Source organism: Mustela erminea, chromosome 5, assembly GCF_009829155.1.
Source record: "Mustela erminea isolate mMusErm1 chromosome 5, mMusErm1.Pri, whole genome shotgun sequence".
NCBI lineage: Eukaryota > Metazoa > Chordata > Mammalia > Carnivora > Mustelidae > Mustela > Mustela erminea.
In genome coordinates, this window is record NC_045618.1 from 39,369,181 (window position 1) to 39,383,574 (window position 14,394).

Below are 14,394 nucleotides of genomic sequence, written 5' to 3' on the forward strand. Positions count from 1 at the left end.
GTGGGTTTGTGAGTAAGAACAGCAGAAAGGGAGACCTAGAGGAAGCTCAACTGAATTGTTCCCTGGGACAGAGAATAGAAAAGGCAGTTATGAGATCAAACATCCTACCCGTTGTCTGTTTTTCCCCCTTCTTGTGCATACATTCGACACTCAGTAAATGCTGGGCACATTTATTTGTGAGTTCCAACTGTTCTTTTCCGTACATGCTCAGGATATAATTTTTTAGACTGATGGATTCAGGAAATCCTAATGGGAATTTTTTCCCCCCCAACTTTTTAAATGTTTGAATTTTGTTTCTAAATCTAACCGGGAGAAGGCACGGATTTAGACTTGATAAAATCGTGTCTTACTCTGTAAAACAGAGGTGAAGCGTATTTGTTTTCTCACCCAAATGTGGTTTCAAACCTGATTCAGGAGGTTTCTGACTTATAAGTTGAAGGAAAATTGATTTAAATACTGGGTATTTCACTGGCTTTGGTCTGTTTAAATCCAAAAAAAATCCTTTTTTTCTCTCCTTTCTCCAAAACCAAGTCTCCATTTACAATTGCTGTCTTTACTGAGGATTTGCTATGTGCCGGGCCCCATGTCCCCTGCCGCGCATGCTTTTGTGTCTTTGTTTTCGGCTGTGAGTAAGTGACCACCTAGGCTTGTGAAGCTTGGAGGTCGAGCCAGGATTTGACTCCAGATACTCCCTCCCACCTGTTCCCATCATTCCAGCATCAGACTTAAGACTAGTAAAGACCTCTCCAAATGCATTTGGGGCCTCTATTCCCAAGTTAAATATAAGGCCACGGTGTCTCTTTTTTTTTTTTTTTTTTTTTTTTAAGATTTTATTTATTTATTTGACAGAGAGCACAAGTAGGCAGAAAGGCAGCCCAAGAGAGAGGAGGAAGCAGGCTCCCTGCTGAGCAGAGAGCCCAATGCGGGGCTCTATCCCAGGACCCCGGGATCATGACCCGAGCCGAAGGCAGAGGCTTTAACCCACTGAGCCACCCAGGCGCCCCCACGGTGTCTCTTAATATGGATGAAGATTAATGATCTTTTCTTGACTGTTCAGTAAGTCCAGGATTTACACAGTGAAAGAGAGGCCCGGCATTGGTGTTTTCGAAATGTGTCCTACAGGCTGCTGTTCTAGTTACTGGGCACTGCCGTGCTGTTGCTGGTGGCTGAGTACAGACAGTTAACAGTAGAACTGGGCCTCCGTGGAGAGGTGCTTCCCTGGCCATGGAAGCTGAGATGACCCAGTCCAGTGGAAAGAGGGTTCTTCTAATGTAGGCAGCTGGCAGACAGGAGGAAAAATACCAACTCCAGAGCTCTGGGCGGCTTTACAGTCTTCCCAGGGGCTGAGTAAGGCTTCCCTGTGGCCTTGGCAACAACAGAGGGAATCCCAGTGGCTCAAGTTGCGGCCCTCTCATTCATTTTTGGAACCGCGCTCTGATGGTCAGCTCACCCCTGCTCCTTGTTCTGCACCAGGGTCAGGCTTCCCGTGGCATAGGGTACCGGGAAGTCAGGCTCTTTGAGCAGCCAGTGATTAGAAGATCAAAATGGGGCTGCTTTCCTTTGAATTGAAATAATCCTGGTCTCAGAACTGGCTCTGATTGTACGGGCAGCCTAAAACCCCTTGTGTATAGTTAGTTAATAATGATTTTCCTCTCTTAAGATGGAGGATCTTCCTGGTGTTTTTAACACCAGCCAGGAGTATAGGGTCCCAGACCCCCTACGTACAGCCCAATGGTAAACACAGGTGATGGGGTGAGATGTTGTTATTAGCGATCATAAATATCTCTGGTTTCTCATTAACCTGGAAGGCAGCTGCTTCTAATCCTGAGAGCTGGCTCAGGTCGTGGCTGCCTGACATAAAGCCCGCCGGAATCTGATACTGTTATTTCCGATCAAAATGCTCGGGGTTTAGCATTCCTTCAGTCCAGCTGTGATAAACTGTTGCCTTCAGCTCCTGTTCTGTTTTTAATTTGACTGGAAAGTTTTTGTTCGGTCTATTTAGTATCGTTGAAGGGTAAACAGCGCGGAAAGCATAAGCTTATATAAAGAAATGTTTTCCCAGCCTCAGATTTACTTCTCTGGTCTCTAGGAGGAAGCTGGCCAAGCCGGAGGCTCTTCTCTCTCCCTTCTCCCCTCCCCTCTTCTCGTGTCTTCCCTTCTCTTCTCATCCCTTCTCGCCACTGTGGGCTCAGGGTAAGGAGGATCTGGTTCGGAATTTTCTCAAGTCATCGGGCCGGTCCTAGGGATCGCTGTATTGAGCAGAGCTAAAACATTTCTGGTTTACGGTGAAACCCAGCCTTGGGAACATTGTCCGTCACTCCAGACGGTATTCCTTGTATAAGGCTCCATGTAGTGGATTTATTTGAGAGTTTTCTGTCAGACTGTCCTTATTGAAGAAGTGAAAGAAGCCTCTCCTGCTTGCTAAAATGCCTGGTTTGCAAAAAAGTCAGGAAAAATGGGCGGCCTAGTCCCAGCAACTGTGAAGTTTTATGGTTGCGCACTTGTTCCTTCCTGTAGTTCACTCTGATTTATTTTGTACGTCCATCTTAATAGCCATCTTTTGAGGGGATATAGGGCAGTATTAATAATGACTTTTGTTTTATTTTGTTTTGGGGGGGGTCTTGGGAGGCACCATCATTTGCCTAGGACTCTCCAGGGAGTTTTTCTTTTTGTTTTTTGTTTTTTTTTTTAAGATTTCATTTATTTGCTAGAGAGAGAGAGAGCGCACACAAGCAGAGGGAGAGCCAGGCAGAGGGAGAAGCAGGCTCCCTACTGAGCAAGGATCCCGATGCAGGACTCGATCCCAACATCATGACCTGAGCCAAAGGCAGATGCTTAACCCCCTGAGCCACCCAGGTGTCCCTCCAGGGAGGTCTTGAACCTGAGGAGACCTCTGGGATGCTGCCCCCTGAGTCTTCCTCTGCACTGGGAGGCCTATTTCGTGGCAGGACCCAGATTTTCCACTCTGTGGCACTGAGGGAGGGAGACTTCGGCTGCTGCTTTGAGTCACAGGGATTTCCCTGAACCCCTCCCAGTCTGGGCCCAGTGCCGCGTGGCCCCTTGGTGGTCCTTGAGTCCCTCCCTGGAGCTTGTCTGCCTTGCTCGACTGTGGAAGTCCCCGCCAGAATGGTCTCTCCTTCACTGAGAGACCTGGGTCTTCCATGTTTGCTGGGAGGCAGAAAAGGAGTGAATGATTTTCGGCCAGAAAGCCTGGGTTAGAATCCCAAAGCTGCTTCCAACATTCCTGAACCTCCCACCTGGGAAAGGGGTGATAATATCTGCCTCGGAGAGCGGCAGGAGGACTGACGGGCCCAGGCATGTGTAGGACGCTGGAGTCACCCCGGGCATGTCACCAGGGGCTTTGATTCTTGATGTTGCCCTCCGTGGTCCTCGGGCCTGGAGCACAGCTGCAGAAACCAGGACCCGACCGCCTAAAAGCAGATGCCGTGGACAGTCAGCTACAACCACACCCTCGTCTCCGCTCTGCCGCCCTTCTATGTCTTTTGGTATTTTTCAGCCTAATGCCTCACAGCGACTAAATTTCTAAATTTCCTTCTTTCTCCACAAGCCCATAGTTCTTCCTTATTCCCCACTTCTGGGAAAATGATGTCCCTTTCCTTCTCTTCCTTCCCTCCCTCCCTCCCATGCGTCTGAGCTACAAGAGCTGCCCCCGTGAAGTCCTACGCTGTGCTCTCTCTCAGAGGCTCAGAGAAAGTTCTGTTCTCTGCCCACCCCCCACCATGCTGCCCCCAGCACTAGGCCTGTGTCCTGATCCTCCCCATACACAGTCTCCTTGGTCCGCTCCATTCTTGTTACTGCCCAGTGTCTGTAACTTGCCCCTTCTCCGTGATTCTCGCCCTTGCCAGTTAACAGGTGCCAGGCCCCACTATTGCAGTCCTCTTAGGGGCGCTCACGTCCCCAGCCCTCCAGTTGTGGCTGTCATCTCCTCACCACTGGAGATCGAGGAGAGGTGCTTACCTATCTCTTCACACCCAGCACCGTCCCAGGTTCTGTACTCGGGTTCCCCTCTTTGCCGAGCCCTCCAGAGCTGACTTCTTGTCTGGCTCAGGAGCTTTCCCCCAGGCTTCCTTCTGCCTGACCTTCCTCAGTCCTCACCCTGATTGGCTTGTGGGACAGGGCAGTGTCCTGGTTTCATCCCAGTCTCTCCTAATGGGAGATGGGTCAGGGGAGGGGTTGCTCCCCAGGGCACAGCTCTGGGGTTTCCTCATTCTTCATACAGTTCTCCTTGGGGAGCTCATCAGGCCCGTGGCTTCAGCTGGTACCGCCTCGTGTCCTCACCTGCCTGCAGCCTCTCCTGGACTCTAGGGGTAGAAGGGGCTGGTATAGGACCTGTCTCCTCCGGGCGGGTGGGGGGTGAGGACTAAGTGAACAGCACTGTAAAAATGCTCAAGACTTCCCTCAGTAAGTACAATCCAAGCTCGCTCTGGTCACCATGTAATAACAGCCCCCGTGGGACTGCTCCCTGTCCCCTCACTCTTAACCTGCGTATCCCTTGCCCCTCCATGTCTAGTCCAGTCCTTTTGGTTCTTCCAGCACCCCGTCCTCTTGATTACCATCGCTCTGACTCACCAGTAGCCCTGGTCTGGGAAGCTGTGTTCCCTCTCTTGCCCCTTTCTCCAGCCTGGCCTGGCCTCTCAGGTGGGTCACAACTGAGGCGTCCTTTCCCTGGCCCTCTATGCCTGTGCTGTGATCACTGCCATGCCCCCACATGTATGGGTCTTATTCTTTTGTCCCCCATGAGGCTACAGTGAGGGCAGGTCCTGTGTTGGTCTTCGTCAGTGTCCTAGGACTGATAACATCATTGGAGCAAAGGAATGAACCCATCCTGTCACCCATCCCGTCATTCCAAGACCAGTTCTGCCCCAACACGCACGGACATGCACGTCCTTTCCCGGGACACTCCTCGGTGTCTGGAGAGATGGGGTGGCTACTCCGGCGGGGGGATGGGGGCAGGGGCCTCTGGCTTCTGCAAGGGGAGAACCACAGAGCACCCACCAGAATGTGCTTTCACGGTGTGGCCGGCCACCTCAAAGGGCCTTTACAGGCTGATTCATTCAGGTGCCTTGTGTTAGAAATGAATCTGCTTACTGGACGTGAGGTGGCTGAGGTCACACACAGGTGAACTCAGAGCCAGAGGAGAAGCCGGGCCTCTGCTGCTCGGCTGGGTAATGACTTCCCATTACAGTGACAGTTTAACCGTGTTCCCGGTGAAGGCCTGGCCTCCGCCCTTGGGGCGTGAACCGAGCCCTTTCCCCCCACAGGAGGCACATGGCAGTCCCGTGGCCCAGGACCACTGACGTCCTCCATGCTCCTGTGGGGTGTGTCAGCCAGTTTGGAGGCCGGGCGGAGTGGGGTTGTGAGCCCGCATTCGTTAGCTGTGGACTTTGTGCTCATGTGGCAGTTATTGGAATATTCCAGCACCTTTGTAATAGCTACTTCTCAGGGGCTCTGGGGCCAGACAGGGTGGGAGCTGGGCCTTGGATGGAATTCTCCGTGCTCTGCCGGTTGATCCTTAGCATTGCTGACATTTTTACCCTGTGCTTACATATAAGGGTGCCCTAAGGAGATTGCCGTTTTCCCAGGGCTTGGTTTTTTTGTGACCGCTTTATTTAAACCCTTGATCTGTTTGAAGCCTTTTCACCAAGCTGGTCCAGAGAGCTGAAGTCTTTGCACCAAGTTGGTCCAGAGAGCCAGGGCAGGCAGAGTAGTGGGCTGTGAGTAGGCTTGGTGTGGGTTCTAGTCCTGCTTTCTCTGGTCACGTGTATCACTCCCCCTGGCGTCAGTGTCCCTGCTATAGAATTCTGAATCCCCCTGACTTAGAAGCCTGACAGTCAGAAATGCAAAAATGCTCAGGGTTTTTTTTATGTTGGCCACACGGGGACTCCATTACCTGTGGGCAGAGGCCCAGCCTCCTCTAGGTCCAGACCCCACCCATCACCAGCTTTGTTCCTCAGCCCTCCCTGTAACCCACTCTGGGCCACGCATACCATGCTGCCTTTCATTCCGTGCATGCACCGTGGCAAGGATAGTGGGAGATGGGAGCAGATGCAAGCATGGCCCAGCATGGCTGTGTTCCCTCTGATTCTCTTTTTAGCCACCACCACCCCTGCCTCCCAGCTCCCGCCCAGGCAGAAGGCAGGGGAGGGCTGGGCTTTTCCTTTACTCAAGGGCTTGTACAGGTGGTGAAAATGCAAGTGGAGGTCAGGCTAGTGAGACCATCACAGGTGCACTGTAGGCATCCAAGGACTGCCGTGGGTGCACCTCTTACCCAGGCTGAACCCCCATCTTATGAAGGAAGGGGTGGTTTTATTTTGCTGCTTCACCCCATTCAGTTCTCCCGGCTTCTTCAGGCTGCCCTCTGCTGGACAGTCCTGGGAACAGGGTCTGGGGCTCCAGTCACTGCTGCCCAGAAAGCCCTGGGGATTGGGAAACAGAGGCAGGCCGCGGGATTTCTTTCTGGGGACTGCTCCCCCTAGGCCCATGTCCTGTTAACATAGACGAAATCCTTTGTAACGCTCAGCCCTTGCCAGGGACTTTTGTGGACTTTTGTTTCCAGCCCACGAAGGGAGCAGTCTAGCAGCATCTGAGATATGCTAAGGGTAGAAGAATTTCCTGAAGTTTGAACGTGTCTTGCAGCAGTCAGGAGCTCAGAGGAGTGCTAGCTCCCCCTCTTCCTAGCTGCGTACATCTTGGGCAAGTTGGATTGCTGACTCATCCCCGGACGAATGATGTCTGGACGCTCAATTTTAGCACCGGACATCCTATGCCCTGAGAACATCGTCCGAGCCGGGCGAGCTGGCCAGGGTGGTTGGGCACCGTGCAAGCTGATGAGCTTCTCTGAGCCCCAGTGCCATCTGCAGAAGGAGGATTACCTACTTCCCGGTGTTGCTGTGGGGACTGTGGGGACAATGATGGTACTTGTGGAGTGCGAGGCCGGTGAACCCACTTTTCTGGAGCTGTCTTCGCACAGTGCCACGAATGGGGTGGCCTAGAACAGAAATGTACTATCTCACAGCTCTAGAGCCCCAGAGTCTGAAATCAAAGTGTCAGCAGAGCCGTGCTCCCCTTGGACCTGTAGGAGAATTCTCTCATGCTTCTTCCGTGCTTCTGGAGGTTTTCTGGCTCTTTGGCAGTCCCTGACGATAGATGGCTCCCTCTGGTCCTCCGTCCTCACGTGGCATTCTCTCCGTGTCCCTCTTCAAGGGGTTAACTTTGCTGGGTGCATGTCTGTCCCTCAGTCCAAATTTCTCCTTTTTATAAGGTCTCTGGTCATACTGGATTAAGGCCTACCCTAATGACCTCACTTGAGCTCGGTTTTCCAAATAAGGGACCTATTTCCAAATAAGGTCATATCTTAGGGACTAGGAGGTAGACTTCAGTATACATTTCTTTGGAGGGGGGCACACCATTCAGCCCCTAACAGCAGGGTTTGTTACGACCATTACCGTTGTTTGTGTCTTGTCTTTGCAATCATCATGAAACCAAGAGTTTCTAAGCAACAGCTCCTGCCCCAAGAGGAGATGGCATGATGAAGAGAAGCTATCTTGGTGGTTGGAATTCAGTCCCCTGGATACAGAGACGGCCCCTCTAACTGCGGGGCTTTGTTCTCCTTGGGGCAGGTGGAGCAGATGAGGGCCGAGCTCCTGCAGGAGAGAGCCATCAAGCAGGACTTGGAGTGTGACAAGATTTCCCTGGAGAGGCAGGTAAGGCTGGTCTTGGATTAGACCCCCTTCCCTCGGTGGGGTCTCCTTTGCATGGCACCCCAAGAACTCTGGGGCCTAACTCACCTGAGAGGTGGAGGTGTTCTGAAGACCTTTTCCAGAGAGGTATTCCCAGTAATATTAAATCCGCTTGGAGACTGAGCAGCTAGTGGGGGAGGACTTGCAGGTGGCGTCTCCTAGATCCTAAGAACCCAGATTTGACATAAAGGGAGTGAAAAAGAGCCATGAGTTGCCAAAAGAGCTTCCTGGAATCGTTTCTTTTACATGCTATTCATGTAAATTCTTTACCAAGATCATATATGATATTGGCGCAGGAGCTGGTTTCTCTTGCCATCCCCACCTCCCACATACGTTTATACAAAAACAAGGCCACGCCTGTTGGCCTGACATCCAGGAGCCCTACGGCAGCCAAAGATTTCACTTGGGCTCACAAGGGAATGTGGTAGAATCTCTTTTAGCCTGCCAGGAGCCGACGCAAGGCCTTTCCCTGGAGACGTGCCTGGCTTCCCCGGGGTGCCCCAGGGCCAGGCTTCCTGGGTGGGGGCCGCGGTCCTTGCAGTGGCTGACTGTGGGCGCGCCCCAGCCCGCACTACCCTGCATGGAGAGTGTGGGAGACGCATGAGCCCCCACAGCACCCCTGTCTGATTCCAGAACAAGGACTTAAAGAGCCGGATTCTCCACCTGGAAGGTTCCTACCGGTCCAACAAAGAGGGGCTGGTGGTACAGATGGAGGCCAGGATCGCTGAGCTGGAGGACCGTCTGGAGAGCGAGGAGAGGTGAGACAGGCCGGCCGAGGTGCAGAGGCCTAGTAGGCAGTGGTGGTCTCACTGCACAGTGCGTTCCCATTTGTGTCTCTTCCTGTCCTCACGAGCCTTCCTCTGAGGAAGGTAGAGTAAGACAATAGACGAGACAAGCAAGACCCAACCCAGTAAGCACTGGGAAGGTAGGTGGCTGAGTATTGGCCAGCTGACTACAGCGAGGCCTCCCATGCCTGAGCCCCCAGCTTCCACTCTGTGCTGGCTGTTTCTCTCCACCCATCAGCACACCAGGCTGCCTCATCGGCTACTGAGTTGGAGCTGGAGTAGAGGCAGGGGTCGACTTTGCCCCTAGGGCCAGAGCAGGGGCAGAGGCCCAGTGCTGGCTCAGAAATGGGCAGGACCCCCATAGTGGGTGGAAGGTATTTGGGATCAGAGGGCTGCCCTCCTTTCCAGCAGATTCTCTGCAACCTAGCTCCAAGATCATAGCCTGAGGGCTGGCACTGGCTTGAGCCTGGCTGGCCTCCGTTCTTACTCCTGGCCCCTCAGCTTCCTGGAAGGGGTGAGGTGTGTGTGCACAGAGCATTGTACGTTATGTTTTTAATAGGACTTGGGGCTGGGCTGGAGCAGCCTGGAGCAGACCCACATTGCTCATGCTCCAGCAGTCGGGGACCCCCCACCTTACAAAGTAAAGCTTGGGACTGGAAGAGCTCGGGGCAGTCCCCATCCCAGCTCTGCCTGTCGCTGGATCTGCAGCCTCGGGTCAGGCGTTCCCCTTTGTGGAGCCCGCATTCCCTCACCAGTCCAGGGAGCAGCCCTTTCCTCCCAGACTGACTATCATGTGTCTCCAGCCCTAAGCCATGAGTTGACCAGGCCACCTGGCTGGAGCTTCCTTTCCTTCACAGTCTGGCCGGAGCCTCCTGGGGGGCTGGATGAGAGGGTCCTCGGTTGTGTTCCCCCTGCCCTTCCAGGGACCGGGCCAGTCTCCAGCTCAGCAACCGCCGGCTAGAGCGGAAGGTGAAGGAGCTGGTGTTGCAGGTGGATGATGAGCACTTGTCGCTGACCGACCAGAAGGACCAGGTGAGGCACCTCACGGTCAGATGACACTTCCTGCCCCAGGCAGGCGGGCGGTAGAGCTGTGGAGGCCGGTCCTGTCCTCCCCTCTCCCCAGGCACGTCGTGGAACAAGGGGGCCTTTCCAGCCTACTTTAGCAGGCTGGGGGTTCAGCAAACTGAGCCCCGGAGCCAAGGCGGTTGCTCCCTTGCTGTCCCGCGGTCGCCTGGGGAGACGCGGCTGGACTGCGGGCCCCTCTGTGCCGGGCTCTCCCCGCCCCCGCCGCACTCAGCCTGCCGGCTCTCCCCCTGCAGCTGAGCCTGCGCCTGAAAGCCATGAAGCGACAGGTGGAGGAGGCGGAGGAGGAGATCGACAGGCTGGAAAGTTCTAAGAAGAAGCTGCAGAGGGAGCTGGAGGAGCAGATGGACGTGAACGAGCAGCTGCAGGGGCAGCTCCACGCCATGAAGAAGGACCTGAGGTGGGTGAGAGCGGCGGCCCTGCCGTCCCCCGACACCGAGGCGAGTGTGGTGCTGTCCAGGCGTGCTCACGGCTGCCGTGGGACGCCGGCTGCGGCCCCCTCGCCTGTGTCATCCCCATCCCAGTCCCCTGCTGTCAGCCAGGCAGGTTTCATCCCGCTTATCCATAAGGGGAAACTGGGGCTCAGAGCAGGAGGCCTAGCCCCCAGCACCCTGGTCCCCTAGACCAGCCCTTAGGAGTCCTGCTTTTAGGGAGAAACAAGATACAGCTTGGCTTCCTATCCTTGTGAGGGCTAGATGGTCGCGGCAAAGACAGAACTGCCTCTGATACTCCCCTGCCGTGATCGGAAGGGGTGTGGGGTGGGGGTCCCTTTACCCACCCGAGGGTCACTGGGGTACTGGGTGAGTTTCGGTTCACGCTCCTGCAAAGAGCTGAGCCTTTCTCGGAGGCTGGCTATGGTTCTCTTGGAAATGGGCAGAACACCCCAGCCCGTTGAGAATCCAAAAATGGGGCCTGTCCATCAAGACCATGGCCCCAGGACTGGCATTAGAGTGCACCATTTAAGCGGGCACCCAAAATTTCAGTAATCAAGGTAGATAATTAATGCACTACTGTAAAACGTGAATGCAGACAACCCACGGTAAACCAGCTATCAACGTTTTTAATTAAGACAGGATCAGTAACAGCACCCCAATGAGACATACCGTAGCTTGAGGTGAAAGGAAAAACCAGGACTGCTGAACTTGTCCCAACCCTGTCCAGCCCTCCCCAGCAACACCAGCCGCCCGTGGGCTGTTTGCTCCCTGTCGCTGGAGGAACGCTTGGGAGCAGACTGGTTCCCGTGCTTCTGTGCCATCCCAGCGGCGGGGGCAGGGGGAGGGACAGGAGCCCCAGACCCTTCCTTCCTCCCCTGACCAGAGATAAGCTGCAGCCCAGGGCCGAGACATGCGCCCTCTCTTGTTTCAGCAGACTTAAGAAGCTGCCGAGCAAGGTGCTGGACGACACGGACGATGATGACCTCAGTACGGACGGGGGGAGCCTCCATGAGGTGCCGCTGAGCTACACCTTCCCCAAGGACAGCACTGCCATCAGCCAGATCTGAGGCCCCTCCCGGGGCTGCGGCGGCCGCCAGTCATGCCTTGCGGGGCCCAGCAGCCAGCCGCCGGCAGCGGGGAGCAGGAGAGGCAGTGTCTACGCAGGGCGGAGCCCGGAGACCCCCGCGCCTCCTCCTTACAGAACAGGCTGACTCCTCCATGTTGCATCCCTCCTGGGGTCTCTGAGTGGTGGCACACCTCTCCTTGGCCGGACAACTAGCAGTTTAAATGCTGATGCACAAGGCATAGGAGCCATCACTCACTGTGGGGTTTGGAGGCTCTAATTCGGCGGGAGGGAGCTCAGGTTCTGCATAGCTGTCTGCCTTACCGTTTGTAGTGGTGCTCCTGCCCCCCCTCCCTCCCCGGCTGAGGGAAAGGGCCCAAAATGCTAATTGTTATCAAATAGCCATTGTACGGGGGAGGAGATGATGTATAGACTGTACATATTTGAATACAGATTCTCTTGGGCTGCTGCTGTTTCCACTGTGGAATGTTCCAGAAGCTTCGTGGGGCGGCTTGTTTGTAAACTCCACACATCTGTCTTACTATTTTTTAAAACATGGAGCTACTAGATTTTAAGTATTAAGACGCAGAGATGAGAGAGGGTAGAACACCAAGACTACTTTTGACATCAGAGTTGGAGAAAAGGGATTGTCATAGTGATAAGGGACAATTCATCCGGAGAAGAGAAATTCAAGTGGTGTTGGTGAACAACTTACAGAAGGAGAGAAAGTCAGAAGTCACTGGTCTCTGTGGCCTGCTTACTAATTTTATCTAGAATGACGTTACAATTTCTGAACCATGCTGAGACCAATTCCCAGTCACCAACTGCAATTTCTTTGCCACAGTTGGGGCGGGAAGACTGGTAAGTCAGGTTTTTGACAGATGATGTGGTTTCCAGAGGGTTGGGGTCCTTCGGTCATTTCTTACTGGTCCTTTCCTCTCCACCCACGTCAGGCCTCGGGTGGCTGCTGGGTGGGGAGTGGGAAGGTGTGAGGAAGAGGCGGGTGGCCTCCAGGAAGGTCATGGGAGAGGGAGGAGAGGAGATAAGCAGGCGTGTGCGGCTGTGGGGAAGCAGGGAGAGAGGCAAGTTTGTGAAAGCTGGGGGATGTGTAGGCAAGGGGCCGACTGAGCCGGATCTTGAGTTTATGTCAGGAAAGTGAGGGGGATAAAGCTGGACAAGAGGTGTGTCTGTGCAGACTGGAAGGCTCCCCTTGACTTCCTGGGACAGAGGGACGTGGGCCAGCACCAGGCACGAAGTAACCGGGATTCGGTGAGTTCTGGGGCGAGGCCACATTGCTGGAACAGCATCACAGGGAGGGAGGAATTGGAAACTTGCAGTCTTGCCTGGCCTTCCTGGTGTCAGTGCCCACTGTGACCGGTCCCAGGGATGCCCAGAGACCAAGTCCAGGCACAGACAGGCCCCCACAGGTCAGGGCCTGGGCAGAGTGGACAGTTCAGTAGGGCCATGGCCCGAGAGAGAACCACATAGGATGTACATGTATACAGGGGCAGAGAGGATTATGTTCAGTTGGGTCAGCAGTGTCCCCAGGTGTCCTAAGAGATGGCAAGCCCATGGACCAGAGAACTCCATGCAGGAACCAGAGGAGCAGGGAGCCCTACCTACCCCAGGTCACAGAGCCCACTGAATAGGATTCAGAGTGATCAGAGTGATCGCCTGGTGTCACCACCCACTTCCCCAATAGGCGGGGCTCCTGGAGCCTGGACAGCCAAGCCCTCCTCCTCCTCTGCTGGCTCGGAGTGAACCTTGCCTCTGCTTACTCATTTGAGGCATGGAGAGATTTGTCCCTTTCACCATTCATTCATAGAGCCAGTAATTTATTGGGCATCCACCATGTGTCAGTCACAGTCCTTGGCACCGGGAACACAGCCGTGATACAACAGACCCAGATCCCCTCCTGGAGTGCAGGACCATAGTCATACAAAGGGGCACAGAGGCCGAGCTCCTCCATACCCAGCCCTGGAGCCCCTCTGTCCTCTTGGGGACACAACAGGCCTGACTCACTGGAATTCCCAGGAAGTTCTCCAAAACTCAATATATTCCTGATTTCCCTGCTGCTTCCACTGTTATTAGCTGTTTGCTAAGAGGTCTGCCTAAAAATGCCTCAGCCCACTCGTAACTTCAGGTGGGAGCAGAGAAGATCAGAGGTGAAAGAACTTTAGGGGGCAAGTGTCTATCTCGGGTTTGTGAGAAAGTCACTGTTTCTGGCCAGTTTTCGTGGTTACCGGGAGGTTGGCTGCAAGAAGCAAAGGTATGCGTGGAAAGAGAACAGAGATCCCTGTGAAAAAGTCTTGCATCCTCATGGTCAAAGATGGGCCGTTGTAAATGTTAACCTGGGCGACACTCTACATGGGCATGGTGCTGGCGGTGAGGTGTGCAGTGTAGGGGGGTGGGAAGAGCAGCCAGCTGGGCCTTGAGATATTTTCAAGTCCTCACGCTCCTTGCCCCGATGACCTTGACGGGGTGACCTTGATGGGGCCTGTGCTCTCAGTGCCCAAGATCGTCTAGGATAAATGAGAACTGTGGTGCAAGGTCCTTTCCAACTCTGACATGCTCTTATTCTTTGATTTTATTATATACTCCTTCCTCCCTCTCCCGTTTATTGCTTTAAGAACTAACCCTACTCCATATTTTCTTTAGCTAGCTTAAAAAGAAAAGAAAATATTTTATTTAATAAACCAATATGTGGCCAAATGCAATGCCGAGGAGACAATCATCGTATATCTTTTTAATTTTTTTTTTTTTTTCCCTGATTCGGAGCATTCTTTGACAAAGGCAAGAAGCTTATTCTTTTGCACTTGGGCTTTGGGGATGTTTGACTGCTTTGGGCTGTCATGGGGAAGAGATGGTTGTGGGCAGCTACCTCCATGTACGTGAACTGGATGAAGCAAGATTGCCTTTCAATAAATGCTGTCACCCGACAGGAATCTTGACTCTGCCATTATTTTGACTCCCTTGTTTTCTCCAGAGCCTGGCTCCGGGTGCACCCAGAAACAGCCAAGGTGAATGGCTGGAGGCTGCTTGAGGAAGAGGAACGTGGTGGCATTTCATGCCCAGAACCGGTTTCTGAAATTAGAAGGGTGGGCGCAGATCCGTGGTAAACACTGGGAGAATTAACATGCCTGCAGATGCTGGTGTTCTGAGAAATCCGACCTACCCATTTGCAGGAAAAGGCAACATGGGGAGTGTGTTTGTAACTGAGGAGAAACAAAACACACCCTGTTTATTCCTTGTTCCTAAACTCAAACGGG

General features: G+C 53.7%; 1 protein-coding gene across 5 annotated transcripts in view; it reads left to right on the forward strand.

The window, feature by feature from the left end:
• CGNL1 (cingulin like 1) overlaps positions 1-14,080 on the forward strand; it is a 161,840-nt gene extending 147,760 nt beyond the window's left edge. For 4 of the 5 annotated variants that reach the window (XM_032341441.1, XM_032341443.1, XM_032341442.1 and 1 more), the window contains 5 exons: positions 7,641-7,724; positions 8,394-8,518; positions 9,469-9,577; positions 9,865-10,028; positions 10,994-14,080. In XM_032341441.1, coding sequence (XP_032197332.1) covers positions 7,641-7,724; positions 8,394-8,518; positions 9,469-9,577; positions 9,865-10,028; positions 10,994-11,129 — 618 coding nt within the window. In that variant the 3' untranslated portion in view covers positions 11,130-14,080. The remainder of the gene's footprint in view (positions 1-7,640; positions 7,725-8,393; positions 8,519-9,468; positions 9,578-9,864; positions 10,029-10,993) is intronic. The other variant, XM_032341439.1, reaches the window with a different exon arrangement.
• Positions 14,081-14,394: the final 314 nt, after the last annotated feature.